Below are 23664 nucleotides of genomic sequence, written 5' to 3' on the forward strand. Positions count from 1 at the left end.
CGCCAACATATCAGTGCCGTGTATTGTACAAATGTCCTGAATTGAATGGATAATGTACTTTTGCCTTCAGTCACTTACTTGGCTTTATCCAGATTATCGGCACAGAGTCAAACAGGATCTTGGGGTACTGTTCTGCGAGTACGCCACTGGAAGAACGGTATTAAGAAGAGAAAGGGAAAAACTTTAATATGAAAAAAACTTTTACCCATCTAATTAATATACATTTATAATTGAAATGTTATTTCTTTAAAAAAATAAATGGTTCTATAGCCTGTCCATTCACTTAATATAGGAGGGGTTTACATTGGATATTTTGGTGCAATTCAAAATTCTGATTCTTCTTTGTAACGACCCAAAACCCACAGATTTGGGATGAATCTTAGCAGCCTAAAAAAATCTGGATAGTACCTGAGGATTTGGTAATTTGGTGTTGTAGTCTGTACGGGGTTCTAAGTTTTAGCTGAACAATTCAAGTGGAGCCTCAAAATGCTTCTGTCCAAGTGGATTGGACTAGAAGACTCAATTAATGCTCCATTTTCAATTGCCTGAAAGAGCGCTCCAGGTAAAAGGAGTAATCTATTCCCTTGGCTGTGTACTGTTCCTCTGATGCCTCACGCTAGGCATCCCATGATATATTAGCCTTTCCTAGAAGATTCCTTTAATTTCCATTACTATTGGATGCTATTATATGATCACCAGAATCTGCAGCAGCAAAAGTAGTAAGTTATGCAGGATCTAGCAGGTGGGCTTTTATATTAGGTGGAAAAAAAAGCAGGGTGGTGTGAATACGCCTTTCTATCATACATGATTTGGTATTAGTAAACTCTGATTTATCCTTGATATTAGATATATAATGTCAATGTATAAATCGTGCAGCGACTGCAGTCACCGACCTCTCTTTGTCCCAGCGAGCTCCGTCTAAGAACAGCCCACTGATGTAGACTCCATCCTCTGGTGAGGTATCAGACGTGTCCAAGGGCAGCACCTGATAGGAAAAAAAAACTGCTCTTTTAGTTTAGAATAAATTGGTATATTACATGAAATCAATGTCTCTGGCACTGAATTTCATATATTGACTTTGCTATATATATTTTTCTTGGTCTGAAGGCCACATTGTTAGATTGAGCCAATACCAAGAGCAAAAATAAAACTTAAATGGAAATTACCATTTGAGACATTTATTTCATTTAGTAGGTATAGGCCCTCAATGCCGATTACATTTCCAGGCGCCCACTTATTGGGAAATTGGGAGAATATCTTCTTCTACGTTCGCACCCTAAAAATGAATTCACCATGCATGTGGCCCTCTCCATTCTACATGGTCGAGTGTTTCTCCACTCTCATGCATGGCTGCCGTTCCTTTCTTGATTGCCACATGGCGGTCAGGGGACCCCCATTCTGATAGACATGACCATAGAATGCACCATTAGTACTTACCCAGCCTTGGTCCCATTTTATATGCGGCTATGGATTTCTTGGAAAATACCTGTGAGCGGCTGCCACACATCGTCAAGCATGTCTGTGACTAAATGTTTGGGGGCCACATGGAATGACACTGTGGGCCGCAGTCTGTGCACCGCTGCTTTATAAAAATTCAAATGCGTACACACGTGAACCCTTCAGCCAATCATTGGCCTCAGTGATCATGTGATGACTGGTCAACTGTCACTGTTAAAGCCAGTGATTGGCTGCAGTGGTAACAAGGGGGTAATCTGGACCTAAAAATGACTGGAGAGACCACAAGAGCAGCACTGGAGAGGCAGGGGATTATCCGGTAAATATAGATATTAATTAAATATTTTAAAGGTTTGACTGGCTTATATATAATCTGCACAAAGGGTGTATAATTGGCATAATAAATATGTTCTTACTTGGCTTTGCTAGCCAAGTCTTTGCTCTTTAAAGCATTGTTACTGCCTATACTCCCCTTCAATATAGATTACATATAAGGTGACCAATCCCTTTAACGAATCCTTAAGGACTGATGTACTCATGGGAACGCACCTGAAATTCATAGCCTAGCAAATCAATGGGGATTCTGTATTTCCTGGCATAATTCTGCATGGCTCCAGTTAAAAATGCTTGCGTGAAGAAGAATCCCGACAGCCAGAAGACGTGAGGCTTTCCACAATCAAACCAGGTCTGGAAGAAAGCACAAACATATGGAGGTATTTCATTAATAATGGATTTATTTCTGTCCTATTCCATTGGATAAAATGAATAATAATCATACAATGCTTTGCTATGGTGCAATGACTGAGTATGCTGTCTGTACCTGGAGATGTCCCTTTGGAGCCATGTTGAAGACTTCCCATCACAGTAAGACTAGGTGCAGATGAGCGTCTTTTTTCTCATCTGAGAAAATCGGATCAATGTTGCTAATCACGCTCTGACCACAGTGTGATCGGAAGTAGAGAAGAGAAAATAAAATCTCAATCTTCTCTATTCTGTCAGTCTGTGCAAATCACACTGCACTCAGATGTCATCTGAGTGCAGTCCGATGTTTTCCACGGACTGCATGGCCGATCTTAATATCGGGTCAAACTCGGGCATGCAGCAATTTTTTGCCTCGGACAGACACTGTCCCAAGAAAAAAATATCGGACATGTGCACGGCCCCATAAAATAACATGGGGACTAGTGCTATGCGTCAAAACGACGGGCAGCACTCGTCCGATTATTACGTTGGTCTGCACGAGCCCACAGGTATAACATATTGCTAAGGAAGATTACTTACATGTGGGGCTGTATCCGCTCGACCCTAAAAGAGGCCGCAGTGCAAAGACCCCATTTATTTAGTGAATGATCATCATTCTTGCACTCACCTGCAGGAATTTAAGCCGGGCCAGGAAATCACTGACATAACTTCCTAGGGGTTTCAGGCTGGGATAAGATCGCTTTGCCCATGTTTCGGGAACCTTCCCTACGATTAGGCTGCCAGATAGGGCTTCCAGTTCTGAGTCCATAACGACCAGACCCTTGATGGCTTTCTGCAGGTTCTGTAGAGTTGTCCTTATCGTGCGGATTAAACTGGAAAGTATAAGAGAAGATACATTGATTTAGTTCTCGTACTTTCACTCAATACATTACATTTGTGTGGCTCTCCTAGAAATGCATAGAGAAAGTGGCTACTGGTCCAAAAGGCAATCAGGCTAGTCACTGTGCCGGCCGTATAACGCCATTGATAATGGCAAAATGCCACTAATTAATAAATGTGAATTATCTCCGGTATAGCACGAGGGCAAATACAAGGGCCCAAATTATAAAGCTTTTCCCCTTGAGTGTTCCCATCAATCAGCCCATGGCCGAGCGGAGAGCCAAAAAGAAATAAATCCGCTCTATAGGAGCAAAATCTGCTATACCAACTTATTTGCGCACAGAATTATCTATTTTCTCTCTTATTTCCGATTTCTTTAATTCTTTTTTTTTTTCCTAGGGAGTTAATAAAACGGATGCAACGTATACGCTGACATAAAAATAATATTCTGGCTTTAAAATTCATCCAGTTACTTTGGTTTTACACCAGATCGTTTTTTTTTTTCCTTATAATATAAATACGTGTAGCTTATGGAAAATATCCATTTTGGACACTAAGGGCTTGTTCACACGTTGCATTTTTTCCGCAAAAAAAAAAAAAGCAACGTTTTACAGCACCAGCAAAGTGAATGAGATTTCTAAAATCCAAATCACATGTTGCTTATTTATCTTTGCAGTTTTAACTCTGCAGCACGGCAATTCTTACAGCGTTTTTCACCCCTTCAAATGGAAAACACAGCGTTTTTCCTGCCAAGAGACACTTTTTTGGTGCAGAAACGTCTGACTTAAATACTTAACGTGTGCACATACCCTAATTCTGTTTGTCTGTTCCCAAAAACGAAATGCATGAATGCAAGTGTGAACGTAGCCTTAGCAGTGTTCATAAATTGATGCAAAGGCAAATACAGCTCCTGACTAGAGATGAGCGGTGTTCGACTAGAACTGTTCGCCAATCTCAAATTCGAGCTGTTTTGGGCGGTGTTCGAGTTGTTCGACGAACCCGAACGATTTGCAAAAAATTCGGCTGTTCGAGGTTATGTTCGATAACTGTTCGTGCACCAAAAGCGTGTCCTGCATGTCTGGCGCTATTTAGAGCACCAATCATGCAGGGATTGTCTGCCACTCACTGTAATGCCACAGCCATGGTGGTTGTGGCATTAGAGTGATTGCCCAAATCGATGGGAACTGTGCTCACAGTGAAACATGAAAAGCCGGCAATGCAGCAGCGGCATACACCTGTACCCGACAATTTAGAACCGAAAGAATAGAGCTTCACACATAGATTAGATAGATAGAAACATGTCAGTCACATATATAAGAAGCACAGTGACAGTGTTGCTTACTGTACTTGTCATTTAGTGTAAAGGATTTATAAAAAAAAAAATTAGTGTTTATATGCGCAGTCTCTTTAAAAAAGCCGGCCGGCAATTCAGCATCTGTACCCGACAATTTAGAATAGAAGGAATAGAGAATCACGCATAAATTAGATAGATAGAAACATGTCAGTCACATATATAAGAAGTACAGTGACAGTGTTGATTACTATACTTGCCATTTAGTGTAAAGGATTTATTTAAAAAAATATTAGTGTTTTCATGCACCGTCTCTTTAAAAAAGCTGGCCGGCAATTCAGCAGCGGTACCCGACAATTTAGAATGGAAGGAATAGAGCATCACACATAGATTAGATAGATAGAAACATGTCAGTCACATATATTTGAAGTACAGTGACAGTGTTGATTACTGTACTTGTCATTTAGTGTTAAAATAAAGGATTTATTTAAAAAAAAATTAGCGTGGGGTTCCCCTTAATTTTAGGCTCTAGCGGAGGTTAAGCAGACGGCTGGGGCAGATGTTTGAAGCCTGGGAAGGGGGTAATACCCACGGAGCTTCCCAGGCTACTAATATCAGCCCCCAGCTGAATGCCTAGCCTTTACTATTAAAATGGGGGACCCCCCAAAAAATTGACGTGGGGTCCCCCCTATTTTAATAGCTAGCAAAGGCTAGGCAGACAGCTGGGGGCTGATATTAATAGCCCAGGAAGGGTGCCATGAATATTGGCCCCCTCCCAGGCTAGAAACACCAGCCGTCAGCCGCCCCAGAAATGGCACATCCATAGGATGCGCCAATTCTGGCACTTAGCCTCGCTCTTCCCACTGCCCTGTAGCGGTGGCAGTGGGGTAATAGGGCTGGGGTTGATGTCAGCTTATAATGCCAGCTGACATCAAGCCCAGGTTAGTAATGGAGAGGCGTCTATAAGACACCCCCATTACTAACCCCATAGTCAAAGTTAAAAAAAAAAACACAAACACCCAGAATAAAGTCCTTTAATTGAAATAAAGACACAATTCTTTATTGTTCTAAATTAAACCATACTTACCGTCACGCCCATTCCAGCTGAAGCCAACGATCCCCTGCAATAAAATAAAAATAATAAAGCAACATCATCCTTACCTTTCCATGGTTCCCACGACAGCTTCAGCTCTGCTACATCGAGATGACAGGCTGGACCGCAGCAGAAAGCTGCCATCCAGCCTGTCATCCCGCAGACACTGAGAAGTGCAGGCATGCTTGCGCTCCTCAGCGTCTCTCTGTGACGGCATCCAGATGAGCCGAGGTCATGTCCAATGAACTCGGCTCACCTCATGCACGTCACTGACAGCGTGGGAAAATTCTCACGCTGAAGCGCTGAGTGCAGGAGAATTCTCCCACGCTGTCAGTGACGTGTATAAGGTGAGCTCATGTCCAATGAACTCAGCTCACCTCATGCACGTCACTGACAGCGTGGGAAAATTCTCCTGCACTCAGCGCTTCAGCGTGAGAATTCTCCCACGCTGAAGCGCTGAGTGCAGGAGAATTTTCCCACGCTGTCAGTGACGTGCATGAGGTGAGCCGAGTTCATTGGACATTAACTCGGCTCATCTGGATGCCCTCACAGAGAGACACTGTGGAGCGCAAGCAAGCCTGCACTTCTCAGTGTCTGCGGGATGACAGGCTGGATGGCATCGTTCTGCTGCGGTCCAGGCTGTCATCTCGATGTAGCAGAGCTGAAGCTGTCCTGGGAACCATGGAAAGGTAAGGATGATGTTGCTTTATTATTTTTCTTTTATTTCAGGAGATCGTTGGCTTCAGCTGGAATGGGCGTGACGGTAAGTATGGTTTAATTTAGAACAATAAAGAATTGTGTGTTTATTTCAATTAAAGGACTTTTTTCTGGGTGTTGTGTTTTTTTTAAATACTTTACTAGAAATTCATGGTGGTCATGTCTAATATTGGCGTGACCCCATGAATTTCGCCCTATTTTTGTGTCCAGCCAGGTACAACTAGGCAGCTGGGGGCTGGAATCTGCAGCGTAGGGAGGCCCAAGCTTTCTGGCCCCCCCCCCGCTGCAAATTGCAGTCCGCAGCCACCCCGGAAAATGGCGCATTCATAGAAGCGCCATCTTCTGGCGCTGTACCCAACTCATCCAGGGCCCTGGTGCGGTGGCTCACTGGGTAATAAAGGGGTCAGGGCCAGCTTGGTATTATCAGCTGGCCCTAAGCCCAAAATTCATGGGGTCACGCCAGTATTAGACATGACCGCCATGAACTAGTAAAGTATTTAAAAAAAACACAACACCCAGAATAAAGTCCTTTAATTGAAATAAACACACAATTCTTTATTGTTCTAAATTAAACCATACTTACCATCACGCCCATTCCAGCTGAAGCCAACGATCTCCTGCAATAAAAGAAAAATAATAAACCAACATCATCCTTACCTTTCCATGGTTCCCAGGACAGCTTCAGCTCTGCTACATCGAGATGACAGGCTGGACCGCAGCAGAACGCTGCCATCCAGCCTGTCATCCCGCAGACACTGAGAAGAGCAGGCTTGCTTGCGCTCCTCAGTGTCTCGCTGTGACGGCATAAAGATGAGCCGAGGTCATGTCCAATGAACTCAGCTCACCTCATGCACGTCACTGACAGCGTGGGAGAATTCTCACGCTGAAGTGCTGAGTGCAGGAGAATTCTCCCACGCTGTAAGTGACGTGCATGAGGTGAGCAGAGATCATTGGACATGAACTCACCTCATGCACGTCACTGACAGCGCTTCAGCGTGAGAATTTTCCCACGCTGTCAGTGACGTGCATGAGGTGACTTCATGTCCAATGATCTCTGCTCACATCATGCACGTCACTGACCGCGTGGGAGAATTCTCCTGCACTCAGCGCTTCAGCGTGAGAATTCTCCCACGCTGAAGCGCTGAGTGCAGGAGAATTTTCCCACGCTGTCAGTGACGTGCATGAGGTGCGCCGAGTTCATTGGACATGACCTCGGCTCATCTGGATGCCGTCACAGCGAGACACCGAGGAGCGCAAGCATGCCTGCGCTTCTCAGTGTCCGCGGGATGACAGGCTGGATGGCAGCTTTCTCCTGCGGTCCAGCCTGTCATCTCGATGTAGCAGAGCTGAAGCTGTCCTGGGAACCATGGAAAGGTAAGGATGAGGTTGGTTTATTATTTTATTTTTATTACAGGAGATCGTTGGCTTCAGCTGGAATGGGCGTGATGGTAAGTATGGTTTAATTTAGAACAATAAAGAATTGTGTGTTTATTTCAATTAAAGGACTTTATTCTGGGTGTTTGTGTTTTTTTTAACTTTTACTATGGGGTTAGTAATGGGGGTGTCTTATAGACGCCTCTCCATTACTAAACTGGGCTTGATGTCAGCTGGCATTATAAGCTGACATCAACCCCAACCCTATTACCCCACTGCCACCGCTACAGGGCAGTGGGAAGAGCGAGGCTAAGTGCCAGAATTGGCGCATCCTATGGATGCGCCATTTCTGGGGCGGCTGACGGCTGGTGTTTCTAGCCTGGGAGGGGGCCAATATTCATGGCACCCTTCCTGAGCTATTAATATCAGCCCCCAGCTGTCTGCCTAGCCTTTGCTAGCTATTAACATAGGGGGGACCCCACGTCATTTTTTTTGGGGGGGTCCCCCATTTTAATAGCTAGTAAAGGCTATGTATTCAGCTGGGGGCTGATATTAGTAGCCTGGGAAGCTCCGTGGGTATTACCCCCTTCCCAGGCTTCAAACCTCTGCCCCAGCCGTCTGCTTAACCTCCGCTAGAGACTAAAATTACGGGGAACCCCACGCCAATTTTTATTTTAATAAATCCTTTATTTTAACACTAAATGACAAGTACAGTAACCAACACTGTCACTGTACTTATTATAAATGTGACTGACATGTTTCTATCTATCTAATCTATGTGTGAAGCTCTATTCTTTCTGTTCTAAATTGTCGGGTACCGCTGCTGAATTGCCGGCCGGCTTTTTTAAAGAGACGGTGCATGAAAACACTAATATTTTTTTTACTAAATCCTTTACACTAAATGACAAGTGCAGTAACCAACACTGTCACTGTGCTTCTTATATGTCTGACTGACATGTTTCTATCTATCTAATCTATGTGTGATGCTCTATTCCTTCTTGTCTAAATTGTCGGGTACCGGTGTATGCCGCTGCTGAATTTGCCGGCCGGCTTTTTTAAAGAGAGTGTCTTCTGAGCAGTTTGTCAGCTTTTGGACACCTTTGCAGGTGTTTTCTATGTGTTTCTATGTGTTTTTGTTTGCCTGCCATTGGTTTTAACGGTGTTCGACGGTGTTCTAAGGTGTTCGACGAACAGTTCGACGAACAGTTCCTCGAACATCCCGGTGTTCGACGAACCGAACAGAACCCGAACACTACGGGGGTGGCTCAACACTACTCCTGACACCACTCCTGAGAATATTACCTGGCTGTACCGTGTCATTACTGGGTTATGTTACCAGGATTAGTGTGCCCCCTGCTGGTAAAACCTGGTATGTATGTATATTAGGATTATAATTCTTATTATTATTATGTAGAATTTCTCAAAAACGGGGCAAAAATGTGACTATTTTACGCGGCGTTTTTCCTGCCGCGAGATGCAGATTTTCTGCACCAAATACCTAGTGTGCACATACCCTAAACTCGGACATGTGCCTGTCCTGCCCTCGTGAGCTTACAATCTCTCGAAAAAATCCCTTACTTGTTAAACCTCTCCATCTCTTGCACCAACACTGTGTTCATACTCTCTTCATACCGCACCGGAAACTTCTGCAAAGCTGCCTCGATGTCAAAATCCTTAGGAAGCTGCAGAAATACGTACAATATTAGGATGGTTTCTACTTATATTATTTCATTTTATTTTATTTTTTTTACCAGATTTAAAGAAGTTTTCTGGGATTTGACAAAAAGTTGCCCAATTAGTAAGGAATGTTAGAAAATAAAGAAATAATCACTACTCACTGACTAAGTACCCGATAATTATAATCGTTTCTATATTCAGGATAATGTCAACACTCGTCGTGTTATCGATGATTACTTTTTGGTTTGGTTCCTATATTTCATTTCTGTATCCCCCAAATTCATAAGTTTCGGAAAATTCCCAATAAATAGGACATTTTCTTTAAAACAAATAGAATGGTGTGAAAAAGTGTTTGCCCCCCTTCCTGATTTCTTATTCTTTTGCATGTTGGTCACACTTAAATGTTTCAGATCACAAAACAAATTTAAATATTCGACAAAGATAACACAAATAACCACAAAATGCAGTTCTTAAATGAAGGTTTTTATTATTAAGGGAAAAAGAAATCCAAACCTACAGGGCCCTGTGTGAAAAAGTGATTGCCCCCTAAACCTAATAACTGGTTGGACCGCTCTTAGCAGCAACAACTGCAATCAAGCGTTTGTGACAACTGGCAATGAGTCTTTTACAACACTCTGGAGGAATTTTGGCCACTCATTTTTGCAGAATTGTTGTAATTCAGCCACATTGGAGGGTTTTCGAGCATGAACTGCCTTATTAAGGTCATGCCACAGCATCTCAATAGGATTCAGGTCAGGACTTTGACTAGGCCACTCCAAAGTCTTAAGCCATTCAGAGGTGGACTTGCTGGTGGGTTTTGGATCATTGTCCTGCTGCATAACCCAAGCTTGAGGTCACGAACAGATGGCCAGAAATTCTCATTCAGGATTTTGCGGTAGACAGCAGAATTCATGCTTTCATTTACCACATCAAATCTTCCAGTTCCTGAAGCAGCAAACAGCCGCAGACCATCACACTACCACCACCATATTTTACTGTTGGTATGATGTTCCTTTTCTGAAATGCTGTGTTACTTCTATGCCAGATTTAATGGGACATACTTCTTTGAAAAAGTTCAACTTTTGTCTCGTCAGTCCACTGAGTATTCTCCTAAAAGTCTTGGCGATCATCAAGATGTTTTCTGGCAGAACTGAGACAAGCCTTTTTGTTCTTTTTGCTCAGAAGTGGTTTTCATCTTGGAACTCTGCCATGCATGCCATTTTTGCCAAGTCTTTTTCTTATGGTGGTGTTATGAACACTGACCTTAACTGAGGCAAGTGAGGCTTGCTGTTCTTTGGATGATGTTGTGGGGTCTTTTGTGACTTCTTGGATGAGCCATCGCTGTGCTCTTGGGGTAATTTTGTTGGGTCGGCCACTCCTGGGAAGGTTCACCACTGTTTCATGTTTTCACCATTTATGGATAATGGCTCTCACTGTGGTTCGCTGGAGTCTCAAAGCTTTAGAAATGGCTTTATAACATTTTCCAAACTGATAGATCTCAATTACTTGTTTTCTCATTTGTTCCTGAATTTCTTTGGATCGCAGCTTGTCTAGCTTTTGAGGATCTTTTGGTCTACTTCACTTTGTCAGGCAGGTCCTATTTCAGTGATTTCTTGATTGAGAACAAGTGTGGCAGTAATCAGTGTGGCTAGGGAAATTTAACTCAGCTTCCCAAAGATGTGATAAACCACAGTTAATTTATGTTTTAGGGGTGGGGGCAATCACTTTTTCACACAGGGCCCTGTAGGTTTGGATTTCTTTTTCCCTTAATAATAAAGGCCTTAATTTAAAAACTGCATTTTGTGTTTACTTTGTCTAATATATAAATTTATTTTGTGATATGAAACATTTAAATGTGACAAACATGCAAACGAATAAGAAATCAGGAAGGGGGCAAACACTTTTTCACACTACTGTAATTACTCCTCACATATTCAATCCCCAGGCACTGGCACGAATGATGTCCTATTCATAATCACATGATCGCTGCAGCCGATCACTGGTGTCAGCAGTGATGGTGACATATATGCCAGTAATTAGCTACAGCAGTCATGTGACTGATGGGTGGGACGTCATTGCTGTAAGACAGGTGGGGACCACCAGGGAGTCAGCGTTGGATTCAATAGGTGAGTATTGTTTTTCTTTGCTATTCTCTAACATTCCCTACTTTTGGCTAAGTTTTCACAGAAACCCCTTTAAGATCAAAATAAAGGTATATTTGATAGGAATTGATGATAGCTGAATTGATGATTGATGTAAGGTCTCACCTTGCTGAGTATATTGTTAGCGATTTCATACAGCGTGTGATCGCTGGCCCCGGATGACCCTCCTTGACGACCTCCCCCTTGGGTCAGGAGCAAAGATTCGAAAATGATCTTCGTTTGCTGCAGATCCTTTGATATGTCAACATTTTCGTGCAATCCGAAAACCTCAGGGTGCTGACTAAACGGGAGCCTCTGCCAGACAGGGAGAGAGATGGAAGAAAGTCATACATATGATGTTCTGGGTAGAGAACAGGACGGAGTGTTAGAGACGGAGAGGCCGTAGTATCGCTTTCCAGATTCCTCTGCTAGTGTCATCTAAGGAGGGTATTTGAAGGTCCTATAGAAAAAAATGCTGCTTTATTTGATCACAGCTCCAGAGCTGAAATCCCCCAGCATTCTTTTACCCTGGTTATTTCCATTCTGGGATGTAAAGTCTTTAGGGTCAGGTGGCATACATTAAAGTGAGCTCTATCACTACATAACAGCAAGCTCTTGAGAGTGTAAACTTCAACAAGCATGCTGACTGTTTCCAATAGCTGCAGGCAGGCAGAACAATCTAATGGTAGTAATCCTACTGAATCATGCTAATAACAGCATAGTACAATGTATAGTGGAGTCTCACAATCACCTTGATGAACTCAATGTAATCGTCGTAAGTGCCTTTAGGTGGCGCTAGGTAGTTCCCACTTGGAGAGAAGGAATAACGTGGATTTTCCACTATGTCATTATTATAAAAATCTGCCAGAGAGGTCAGCAGAAGGCGCCGGTCCCAGTCATCGGTCACACGACCTCCATAGTTGCACTCTCCGGTTAGGTACGATATGGCCTCAAATGGTACATGCTCATAATCGTTCACAAAGAGCTGAAATTAAAAATCAAAACAAAAAAAACATTATTTCATTACTATGAAAAAAAAAATAATTGTACACACTATGTCAGAGGTGAATTTAGTCTTTAGGGACTTTAAGGGTACTACTGGGTGTAGGCTATAGTTGGCAGCCTGCACCCAGGAGTACCCTTAAAGTCCTTAAAGAGTAAATTCACACCTGACAGATCTAGAGCAATGTGTATAACATGTTGCAGCTCTCATCTCACAGTACTGTCAGATCTGCTCTCCTCCCCCCTCAAACTGTCAGTGCTGTGAGATGAGTGCTGCAGCATGTTGCACATATCACTCTGAATCTGTTACCACTATCAGGACATTATTACAGATGCCTGGGATAATTGCTGAGAGGTGTTTTTTTATGACACACAGCTCTGCTTTCCTCCTTTCACCCCGGCAGGGAGATCTCTGTGACCTGTAGAGGAGAGCAGAGCTGTATATCATTACAGATCTTTCTATACCACACAGAGAAAACATGTTGATGTCATGCAGGAAAAAAAGTAAATGACTTCCAGTAAAGAATCTCTGCTATCGTACACTTGGTTACAGACGAAATTAGCATATTTGCGACCATGAAATGTAGTTGCTAAAATCTCCACAACGGAGAAGAAAAATAAAAAAAAAAACAATGTTTTATTCAGCTCTGCAGCCATTATTCTATGATGTGGCCAGTTTAACATGCTCAACCTGGTGAAAGGTCCTCCTTAAAGGGAATCTGCCACCAGGTTTTTGCCACATATTCTGAGAGCAACATAATGTAGAGACAGAAACCCTGATTCCATCCATGTATCACTTATTAGGCTGTAGTTTTGATAAAATCACTGTTTTATCAGCAGGAGGTTATCACTAGAGGACTAGTAGATCTGCTGCCATGTAGTCCTCCATATTCATGAGCTCTGTATAACCCCACCACTGATTGGAAGCTTTCTGCCTATGCACTGTGTACACAGAAAGCAGCCAATCAGTGGTGTGGGTGGGGTTACACAGAACTCAGCATTCAGATAAATGCTAGATCTGCAGCAGATAAAACATGGATTTTATCAAAAGTGCATCAAACAGCCCCAGTAAGTGATATATCGCTGGAATCAGGGTTTCTGTCCCTATATTATGCTGCTCTCAGGTGGGGAAGCAAAAGCCTAGTGACAGAATCCCTTTAAGAGGGATACGGTCACCATATAACAGTGATATAAAATGCAAAATAAGTACTTGTAGTTGCCGAATGCTGATTCTCAAATCAGACTCATTAAATCCATAGGGAATATTCCATCCCAAAGGTCCAAACTTCTTCCTTTCCTGAACCAAAGCGTGGAAGAAACACACTCCAAAAAGTAACTTCTCCCATATCTGGAAGGCAAAAAACAGACAACATGGAGTTAAACTCTATAGCCCTACCATCTCTCATATAATATTAGATTGAATCTCTTACTTGCTCTTTTCCTGAGCATCCACTGAAAAATTCTGGGTCGGAGATTGGGTCGGTGAGATAAGACTGCAGCAGATTTAGTCTCAGTCCTGTCGGGGGCTCATTCGTCATCTTCACACCGTTCTGGAGAATGGTCACAGGAAACTGGGGGCATATAAGAAAGATTGTGAAAAGCAAAGCGCTGGTAATGAATTTTATCCTGGGTTATCATCATTTTATGTAAATATACACTTTAACAAAAGTTATCCATCGTCTCGTTGGTGCTCGTCGTCCTAAATCTGGAAGGACTTTGTATATAATAATAAATGGGATAGTTTGTTAAATGAATGTTGAGATGATGATCTTGTCTGTACATAGTGAAACAAATGTATTGTGCCAACTACTTCTCATATAGGTGGAATGGAGAATGCATTCCTGCATGGAGGGCCCACCGGAGGATCCTCCTGTTCTCCGGTGGGCCAGTCCGAACCTGATACAGTTGAAGTTTACATACACTATATAAAAAGACACATCTGCATGTTTTTCTCAATATCAGACATAAAATCAGAATAAACCTTTCACGTTTTAGGTCAATTAGGATTACCATAGTATTTAATATTTGCCAAATGCCAGAATAATGCGAGAGAGAGAATGTTTTAAGGCATTTTTATTACTTATTTGGAAAGTCAAAAGTTTACATACATTTCATTAGTATTTGGTACCACTGCCCTTAAACTGAATGACTTGGGTCAAACGTTTGGGATATCCTTCCACAAGCTTCTCACAATAGTTGGCTTGAATTTGGGCCCATTCCTCCTGACAAAACTGGTGTCACTGATCCAGGTGTGTAGGTCGACTTGCTTACACCTGCCTTTTCAGCTTTGCCATTAAATTTTCAATAGGATTGAGATCAGGGCTTTGTGATGGCCACTCCAAAACACTGACTTTGCTATCCTTAAGCCACTTTGTTACCATTTTGGCAGCATGTTTCGGGTCATTGTCCATTTGGAAGACCCATTTCCGCCCAAGCTTTAACTTCCTGGCTGATGTCTTGAGATGTTGCTTCAGTATTGCCACATAATCTTCTTTTCTCATGATGCCATCTATTTTGTGAAGTGCACCAGTCCCTCCTGCAGCAAAACAACCCCACAACATGATGCTGCCACCCCCATGTTTCACAGTTGGGATGGTGTTCTTAGGCTTTCAAGCTTCTCCATTTTTCCTCCAAACATAACGATGGTCATTATGCCCAAAAAGTTAAATTTCATCAGACCACAGGACATGTCTCCAAAAATTAAGGTCTTTGTTCCTGTGTGCATTTGCAAACATTAATCTGGCTTTTTTATGTTTCTTTTGGAGTAACGGCTTCTTCCTGGCAGAGTGGCCTTTCAGCCCATGTTGATACAGTACTTGTTTCACTGTGGATATTGACACAATCTTACCAGCTTCCACCATCATCTTCACAAGGTATTTTGCTTTTGTCCTTGGGGTGATATGCACATGTCGGACCAAAGCATATTCAACTCTGGGACACACAACCCATCTCCTCCCTGAGCGATATGATGGCTGGACATTCCCATCTTGTTTGTACTTGCGTAGAATTGTTTGTACAGATGAACAAGGCACCTTCATGTAATATACCTGGCGGCATGCTGGCATGGCTTACCACCTCCCACCATGCAAGACCGCCATCTTACCTATCAATCCAGGCTGCACACTTTGCTCCAGTACCTGCTGTGTCTCTTGTCTGATTGCTTAGGGCGGCGGCACGGCTACTGCCTGATTCTTATAGTTACTGTGTGCGCACTCCTAATGCCTCCCCAGCCTATTGCTGTGAGTCACTGGATACTTAAACCCCCTCCATCCAGTAGGGGGTGCCTGAGCAACACTTTCATTCAGTGTGTTCTGTGCAACTGAGTTGCAGGTCCTGTCCTGTATCTTGTCTGTTCCGCCACCCTAGGGGCTGTATACCCAGGCCTGTTGCCTGTATCTGTGACTTCTAGTCTGTTTCCGCCACCCTGGGGGCTGAGTTCCCAGGCTCGTTCCTGTATCTTGCTCCTGGTTCAGTTCCTGCCTGAACAGTGTCCTAGCCCGTTACCTGTTTTTCTCTATGTCCGAACCTTCCCTTTTCCTGCAGTGTCTGAACCTGCACCTAACTCCAACTCGTTGTCTCTGTACTTCTGTTTGTGAGTTTTGTGTCCACTCGCTACTTCATTGTAAGTACCTTGTGTGTATCTGGTTCTGCTTGTCCCGTTTCCCTGCCTCCGTATCTACCTCCTGTGTTCTAACTATCTTCCTGTATTTTCCAGTCTGTTCCATGTGAACAGAGCCCTGTCCTGTCTGCCTGCACCTTCTGCTCTGCTTGTTCACCGCACTTGCGGTTCCGCTCTGCTCTGCTTGTTCACTCCACCTGTGGTTCCGCTCTGCTCTGCTTGTTCACCGCACCTGCGGTTCCGCTCTGCTTGTTCACCGCACTTGCGGTTCTGCTCTGCTTGTTCACCGCACCTGGGGTTCTGCTCTGCTTGTTCACCGCACCTGCGGTTCTGCTCTGCTTGTTCACCGCACCTGCGGTTCCGCTCTGCTCTGCTTGTTCACCGCACCTGCGGTTCCGCTCTGCTCTGCTTGTTCACCGCACCTGCGGTTCCGCTCTGCTCTGTTTGTTCACCGCACCTGTGGTTCCGCTCTGCTCTGCTTGTTCACCGCACCTGCGGTTCCGCTTTGCTCTGCTTGTTCACCGCACCTGCGGTTCCGCTCTGCTCTGCTTGTTCACCGCACCTGCGGTTCCGCTCTGCTTGGTCACCGCACCTGCTATTTTGCTCTGCTCTGCTTGTTCACCGCACCTGCGGTTTCGCTCTGCTCTGCTTGTTCACCGCACTGGCGGTTCTGCTCTGCTTGTTCACCGCACCGGCGGTTTCGCTCTGCTCAGCTTGTTCACCGCATCTGCGGTTTCGCTCTGCTCTGCTGTCCACCGCACCTGTGGCTCCGTTCCTGTGTCCCAGTCTGTACTGGTCCCTATCCGGCCTGCGTTCCTACCTGCCAGTACCCGCCTGTCCGCATGCCAGCCGAGCCTGCCAGTGCCCACCTGTCTGCATACCAGCCGTGCCTGCCAATACCCACCTGTCGTCATACCAGCCGTGCCTGCCAGTACCCACCTGTCTGTATGCCAGCCTAACCTGCCTGTTCCTGCATTTTCCGGTGTGGGTCAACAGCTGTGACTGGGGTCTGACCTGGAGTAGCACCTGGTCCCTCTGCTTGGTTCCTCCCTGGTTCACAGAGTCGACTGAGCCACCGTGTGACCTTGGTCGGACCGAGTTGATACTTAGTTACGCCCCTCCAGGCACTCCTCGGTTCATGGTCCAGTGAGATCACTAATCAAGCTCACGCCAGTCAGTCCGGGCGCGAGCGTAACACTTCAGAGATCTTGAAATTGTACCCAAGGATGAGCCAGACTTGTGCAAGTCCACAATTCTCTTCCTGATATCTTGGCTGATTTCTTTAGACTTTCCCATGATGCTACACAAAGAAGCAGTGTGTTTCAGGTGTGCATTAAAATACATCCACATTTGTGTCTCTAATTAACTCAGATGTTGCCAAATCAGAAGCTTTCAAACACATGACATCATCATATGGGCAGTCCAGAATTGTTTAAAGGCATAGTAATCTTAGTGTATGTAAACTTCTGGTTTCAACTGTATATGATGCATATAACAGATTATTATTATTACCTTGGGTGAAGGATAACTAGTTAACCACAGTCTGAAGTCTGGATGACAGGTGTCGCTGGTGAACTCCTCGCATATCTTCTCCAGCGTTGGCATCCAGGACACAGCCAGGTGACAATTCTGCAGACAAACCCACGTCCCGTTTGCTGCGGCCTCCTTGATCATTTTTGCAGCTACTGGCCCCTGTCCTTGTCCTAGGGAGATGGCTTGGAACTTGTCACCTCCTCCCATATTTTTGTCATTGGCAAATTTTAGCAAACCTGAAATAGAAAAGTTTCAATTAGCGATAGAGGAATAGATCTATTTATAAGAAATATATCTAAAAATGCATACAGGGTAAAATATACCAAAAGGGGAGATAGAGATTTTCGGTAAATCCAAAAATTCTCTTTTTTCTGCTCCTCTCTTTCTCCTAGCCTTCACTGTGGGACACAGGAGACCATGAGCTACTCCTGAGCTCCTCACCGCTCCTGTCACAAGGACCTCTCCTCCAGCACTCCTCAGTCTGGTCTGGTGGGCTTCCTGACCTGGGACCCCATACTGCGCAGGTCACCACGGGTTGGCCTGACGGGAACCTTTGCTTACAGGATATGCAAAAGTACATGACCAGCAAGGGCTGGGAGAAATGGCGTGTATGTTTTTCTATGGGGCCTGGAGAAGAAATAGGGACAGGCAATAATGGTTGCCAGAAGAGGATGAGCCAGCTTGGGGCCACTGTATGGGGTCCCAGGGCAGGCGGCCTACCAGACTGGAAAGCTGGAGGAGATGTCCTGGTGACAGGTGTAGTGAGGAGCCCAGGAGAAGCTCACGGTCTCCTGTGTCCCCCCAATGAAGCGACTGAGAAATATATATATATTTTTAATTTTTCAGAAACAGCTCCACTCTTGTCCTCAGGCTATATGTGGTATTGCAACACAGCCCGATTTAAAGTGAATGTACAAAGAGCATGTGCATTGTCGGTCCCTCAGGACAGCTGCTTTAGTGCACATTAGTGACTGATCAGGGCTCTGTGTGTTACTCTTGTGCAGAGATTTCAGTAGTTTAGAAATAGCCGATAAGCTTTTTTTTTGTATTTTTACTGAATATGGTTTTATTCTTTACTTACTTGCCATCGGATCAGCTCCAGGAGACAAGACAAAGATGAGCGGGATTGTGGAATTAGAGTCCAGGTAGCTTTTAGATAAATCGAATGGAGGCGGTTCCACAAATTTCTTTCCAAGTTTGTCAGTCACATAGTTGGTCACAGCTGGGCTCATCTAATAGTAAAAAAAAAGGAAAATTGTCACAACAAATGACACTTTTTCTTTTTTACTTAAATACTTGAAATTTTGGTTAAAAATAATTTTTGCAGTCTGGTTTCATAACATTTTTTTCACTGTTTGGCTCTTGTGTCCCTGCACATTCAGCTTTGATGTGGTCTGTGGTCACAAATCAGCTGAGAGGAGCTCAGAAAAAGATGGATAAAAGAGTTACAAACTCCTAGTCAGATTGCCATAGAGAGCTCACTGGTGGATTCCCTGTTAACTCATTCTGCAGCCAGCAATATTATTATTATTATTAGCAGATTTCAGTCCTGGCTAGTACAAGGAGATCCTGAGAGGGCGCTCAGAAAAAGATGAATTAAAGACTTACAAATTCCTAGTCAGATTGCCATAGAGAGCTCACTGGTGGATTCCCAGTTGACTCATTCTGCAGCCAGCAATATTATTATTATTATTAACAGATCTCAGTCCTGGCTAGTACAGGGGAGGGCCTGAATGGGAACCCTCTTATCAATAACATCCATATGGTCTAATAGGTCATGGGGACAGGGGCTTTCTTCATCAGATAACCTCTATTTGTAATGTAATGTGTTAAAGAGAAGATAAAGGGCAACAACTAAAAGAAAACGGGTAAAATAAAACTACAATTAAAAACAAGAGACAACATATATTTCTTACCTTGTCTGGTCTGAGGCATCTCAGAATAATCATCTTCTGCAGCTCATTCAGCTTCTCTTTATATGGATTAGGTAATAGGACGTTGTGAGGTTCCCTGCTGTCATACAACACGTGCCATTCATCGGGATTTTCAATGAAATGTTCTCTATCAATACAAGAATACAGAGACGAAGATGAAATACAATATATTGCTTATAGGCCAAAACATTTATAGTGCTCAACTATGTAACTACAAGGATCAGTCATTACAAACACCGCTCTGCATCTCTCCCAGGCATCGGGGAATGAATGAATACAGCTCTCATCTCACAGCGCTGTCATGCTGTGAGATGAGAGCTGCAGTTCTTCGATCAGTATTTGTCACATTCAGCGTTCTGCATCTATCCCAGGTAATGGGGCATTATTCTCCGATGCCTGGGACAGATGCAGAGTGATGTTTGTAATGACACACAGCTCTGCTATCCTTCAGCACTGGCAGTGACATCTGTTTGACCCAGTTAGACATATCAGTCTTACCATAACACACAGAGAAAGCCAGGTCTGACTTAATCTGGGAGGCGTTTTCTATTTTTCCCCTGTATGATGCCTCCTGCTTATGATTGAGCAATGTCAAACAGGGGAAAAAGTAATTGGTCCCAAGTGAAAAATCTCTGCTGTTGTCTCCTTGGTTATAGTGGACATTAGCATACAGTTTACTAGCTAATATCTCTGCAATGGAGATGAGAAATAAAAAAGATAAAAAATACGTTTTATTCAGATCTTCAACCACTTCATCATGATTTGACCAGTTTCTCATATAAAATGAAGTGAAAATCCTATTTAGGATTCCCTTAAAAATGTCCATACAGGTCACTACTAAAGTCGCTGACAAGTAAAATGGCTGCAGGTGAGGAAGTATCACTTCAAAACTAGGTGACCCTTCAGTTTAAAGAAACCTATAATCCAAAAAAGTAATTTCAATATAAATGGGAGCACACGGAGCAAAATATCATATAAGTGTTGCTCCATAATAGTCAGAAATAAAACAAATGCATATAAACAATATATATTATATTGAGCTACACAACTATGCAATAAAGATAAAAAGTAGGTAATTAAAATCAAGAAGCAATGAAAGCAAGGGGAGGCCAATGAGAGACACAAAATAATGAAGATAGGAAGACAATACAAAGGGTAGCCTCCAAACCTTTCAGTTTAGTAATTTAGGAACATGAGAACCCATCTAAAAACGATAATAGTATCCATTTTCGTGGACCGATTGTAGTAGGCTTCAGAAAGCACAATTGAAAATTATAAAATAATGGCTACTTAAAGGTGCTATGATATATTACAACCCTTACCTCATTCCCTTAAAAGAAGGTAAATCGCTTGCACGACAAATCTCATCCCAGCTTTTATCTGGAAGCCAGCCTGGCGCTGGGTTGGCAATATTATTTTGCAGGCCTACACCGCCAGTAAGTAAGAACATAAATTCTTGGTGTTCAACTTCTTTCTTTGCCCTAAAATTATGATGGGCAAAAAGTTAGTGGGAAAGTTGGTAAACAATTACGTGGCCGTAGTTTATACCCCCTACTGGCACTCAGAGGAAGACGTACATGAGGAGGTTGCAGCAGAGCAAGAAGGAGAACAGCAGCTTGTCCTTCTCAAACAGCGAGCGGCACACGTTGCTGTATAAGTTATAGGTGAAGTGATCGTTCAGGTAGCGGAGACGCTTTTCAAGGATTTTAGATTTGTTGCTGAAAACAAACATAGGAACATCATTATACTGTATATTTATGTACACATATATATCGTGACCAAGTGTAATAGGAAACCCTCACCTGTCCTGAATGGAGTTGATATAAAGGTTGACAAACCAGTTGAGCGCATACTGGTACATTGGGTCAATGTTGGCAAGGTCCGCGATACTGAAGAACAGCACAGATGAATGTTTGGCGATGGGCCTGTAGCCTTCTCTGGACTCTGCAATTTTTAGTTCAGTTTTCTCTGCAATCTATAGACAAAAAGTATAAAAATCTAGAAAATCAGCAGTCAATTACTATCAAAAAATACAACTTTACTAAGGACTCCTAGCTCCGGGAACCTGTCTTTTCAGGTGACTTTACAGACTAAGCTACATGATAAATAACACAATTTCTGGCCATTATATGACTTGTATCCCACATGTTTTTCATTAATTTCCCCCTCTCTCTAATTTTCAGTCGTCTCTGAGCTGGTGATGTAGAATAACTCCTATGATGTCTCCCCTACACTGCACACACAGACATGATGGATTCCTGCTGCTCTGTCTCTATGTAGCAAATGTTCAGAAGTAGCAGAAGGATGAAGAATGTTATACAGCAGTACTGAGCAGTGTAGAGGTGAATCCACTCTGAGGTGAAATAAAACAGTACTAGAAAGTAGGAGAAGGATGAAGAATGTTATACAGCAGTACTGAGAAATGTAGTTATGAATCCATCACTGAGGTGAAATGAAACATTACTAGAAAGTAGCAGAAGGATGAAGAATATTACACAGCAGTACTGAGCAGTGTAGAGGTGAATCTACTCTGAGGTGAAATAAAACAGTACTAGAAAGTAGAAGAAGGATGAAGAATGTTATACAGCAGTACTGAGAAATGTAGTTATGAATCCATCACTGAGGTGAAATGAAACATTACTAGAAAGTAGCAGAAGGATGAAGAATATTACACAGCAGTACTGAGCAGTGTAGAGGTAAATCCACCACTGAGGTGAAATGAAACATTACTAGAAAGTAGCAGAAGGATGAAGAATATTACACAGCAGTACTGAGCAGTACAGAGGTGAATCCACCACTGAGGTGAAATGAAACATTACTAGAAAGCAGCAGAAGGATGAAGAATATTACACAGCAGTACTGAGCAGTGTAGAGGTGAATCCACCACTGAGGTGAAATGAAACATTACTATAAAGCAGCAGAAGGATGAAGAATATTACACAGCAGTACTGAGTAGTGTAGAGGTTAATCCACCACTGAGGTAAAATGAAACAACACTATAAAGTACCAGAAGGATGAAGAATATTACACAGCAGTACTGAGCAGTGTAGAGGTAAATCCACCACTGAGGTGAAATGAAACATTACTAGAAAGTAGCAGAAGGATGAAGAATATTACACAGCAGTACTGAGCAGTGTAAAGGTGGGATCCACCACTGAGGTGAAATGAAACATTACTAGAAAGCCGCAGCAGGACCTGTCTATGTTTTCCTCTGCTTGTTCTCCCTCTTTCTGCCTGTACTCGCTGTCCTCCAGCCTCCTCCCCCTCTCTCCATAAACTTCAACCGGCAGCTGTAATCATATCCCTCAGTGAGCTAGCAGTCTGTATTGTTTTGCCCAAGATGGATTTTAGCTGTTTCTCAGAGTGGATGATGAATTTATTAGATGGGGGAATGGGAGACATGGAGAGAACTGGCTCATAAGTGGAGAAAGAAGCATATTTCTTGATATAAGATATATTACAATGTTTCTTAGTTTTGCTTACTATTTATTTATGGAGTTTGTTGACCATTTAAAGGGAACCTGTTATGTGCAAAATAATTATTTTCCTGCAGATACTGGGTTAATTTGCTAGTAAATAGCGTTAAAATGTTGCTTGGCTGCCTTACTGAAAGTGCGGCTACCGGGGAAAATTAACTTATATACTCCTGGGAGCTGATGGCTTTCAATCATGGGAGTGTACATGGCGTGGTTACAGTCGGCCCATAATCACTCCTCGGAACTTTGACTGACAGCTCACTCTGCAGCGTGTGTACAGTGTGTGTGTGCAGGGTAAGCTGTCAATCAAAGTGCCGGGGAGTGGGTACAGTCGGTGCTCACAGTACAGTGAGTGCTGCCTGTAGCTTCGTGCACCGCCCCGCTACCTCCCAGGAAGGTACAAGTTAATTTCCTCCTGGTACGTGCTTTCAGTAAGGTGAACAGGCAGCATTTTAATACTTTTTTTTTCCTGCAGATTAACCCTATATCTGCAGGTAAATAGCATTTCTGCACATGACAAGTTCCCTGATTTGATTTCTGTGGCCTTTTGCTCACCTGTTGCTTTTTGGTGATCTCATTGCTCATAATCTTGGCTGAATCCAAGATCTGAATGGCACTCTCATCTTCCAAGATGTTCCCTTCTGAGGACTGTAAGGTCTCCAATATCTTATCTTCAATCTCCTTCAGCTGTTTCTTATTGGCGGCTGATTGTAAAATTAGAGCGTTTCTCTCTTCTTCGAGCTCAGGCCTGTACATGAGGAAAGTAGAAAG

General features: G+C 43.3%; 1 protein-coding gene across 1 annotated transcript in view; it reads right to left on the reverse strand.

Moving 5' to 3' along the window:
• DNAH12 (dynein axonemal heavy chain 12) overlaps positions 1 to 23664 on the reverse strand; it is a 161508-nt gene that overhangs the window by 3385 nt on the left and 134459 nt on the right. The window contains exons 58-73 of the mRNA XM_073644615.1: positions 23449 to 23641; positions 21220 to 21392; positions 20995 to 21135; positions 20740 to 20898; positions 19400 to 19544; positions 18565 to 18715; positions 17463 to 17719; positions 13762 to 13902; positions 13542 to 13679; positions 12081 to 12314; positions 11456 to 11644; positions 9090 to 9193; positions 2825 to 3029; positions 2005 to 2142; positions 894 to 985; positions 79 to 146 (exon numbers count right to left, since the gene is read on the reverse strand). Of these exons, the coding sequence (XP_073500716.1) occupies positions 79 to 146; positions 894 to 985; positions 2005 to 2142; positions 2825 to 3029; positions 9090 to 9193; positions 11456 to 11644; positions 12081 to 12314; positions 13542 to 13679; positions 13762 to 13902; positions 17463 to 17719; positions 18565 to 18715; positions 19400 to 19544; positions 20740 to 20898; positions 20995 to 21135; positions 21220 to 21392; positions 23449 to 23641 (2528 nt within the window). The remainder of the gene's footprint in view (positions 1 to 78; positions 147 to 893; positions 986 to 2004; positions 2143 to 2824; positions 3030 to 9089; positions 9194 to 11455; positions 11645 to 12080; positions 12315 to 13541; positions 13680 to 13761; positions 13903 to 17462; positions 17720 to 18564; positions 18716 to 19399; positions 19545 to 20739; positions 20899 to 20994; positions 21136 to 21219; positions 21393 to 23448; positions 23642 to 23664) is intronic.

Source organism: Phyllobates terribilis, unplaced genomic scaffold (genome assembly GCF_046119375.1).
Source record: "Phyllobates terribilis strain yellow unplaced genomic scaffold, ASM4611937v1 Scaffold_8__6_contigs__length_399053987, whole genome shotgun sequence".
Taxonomy (NCBI): domain Eukaryota; kingdom Metazoa; phylum Chordata; class Amphibia; order Anura; family Dendrobatidae; genus Phyllobates; species Phyllobates terribilis.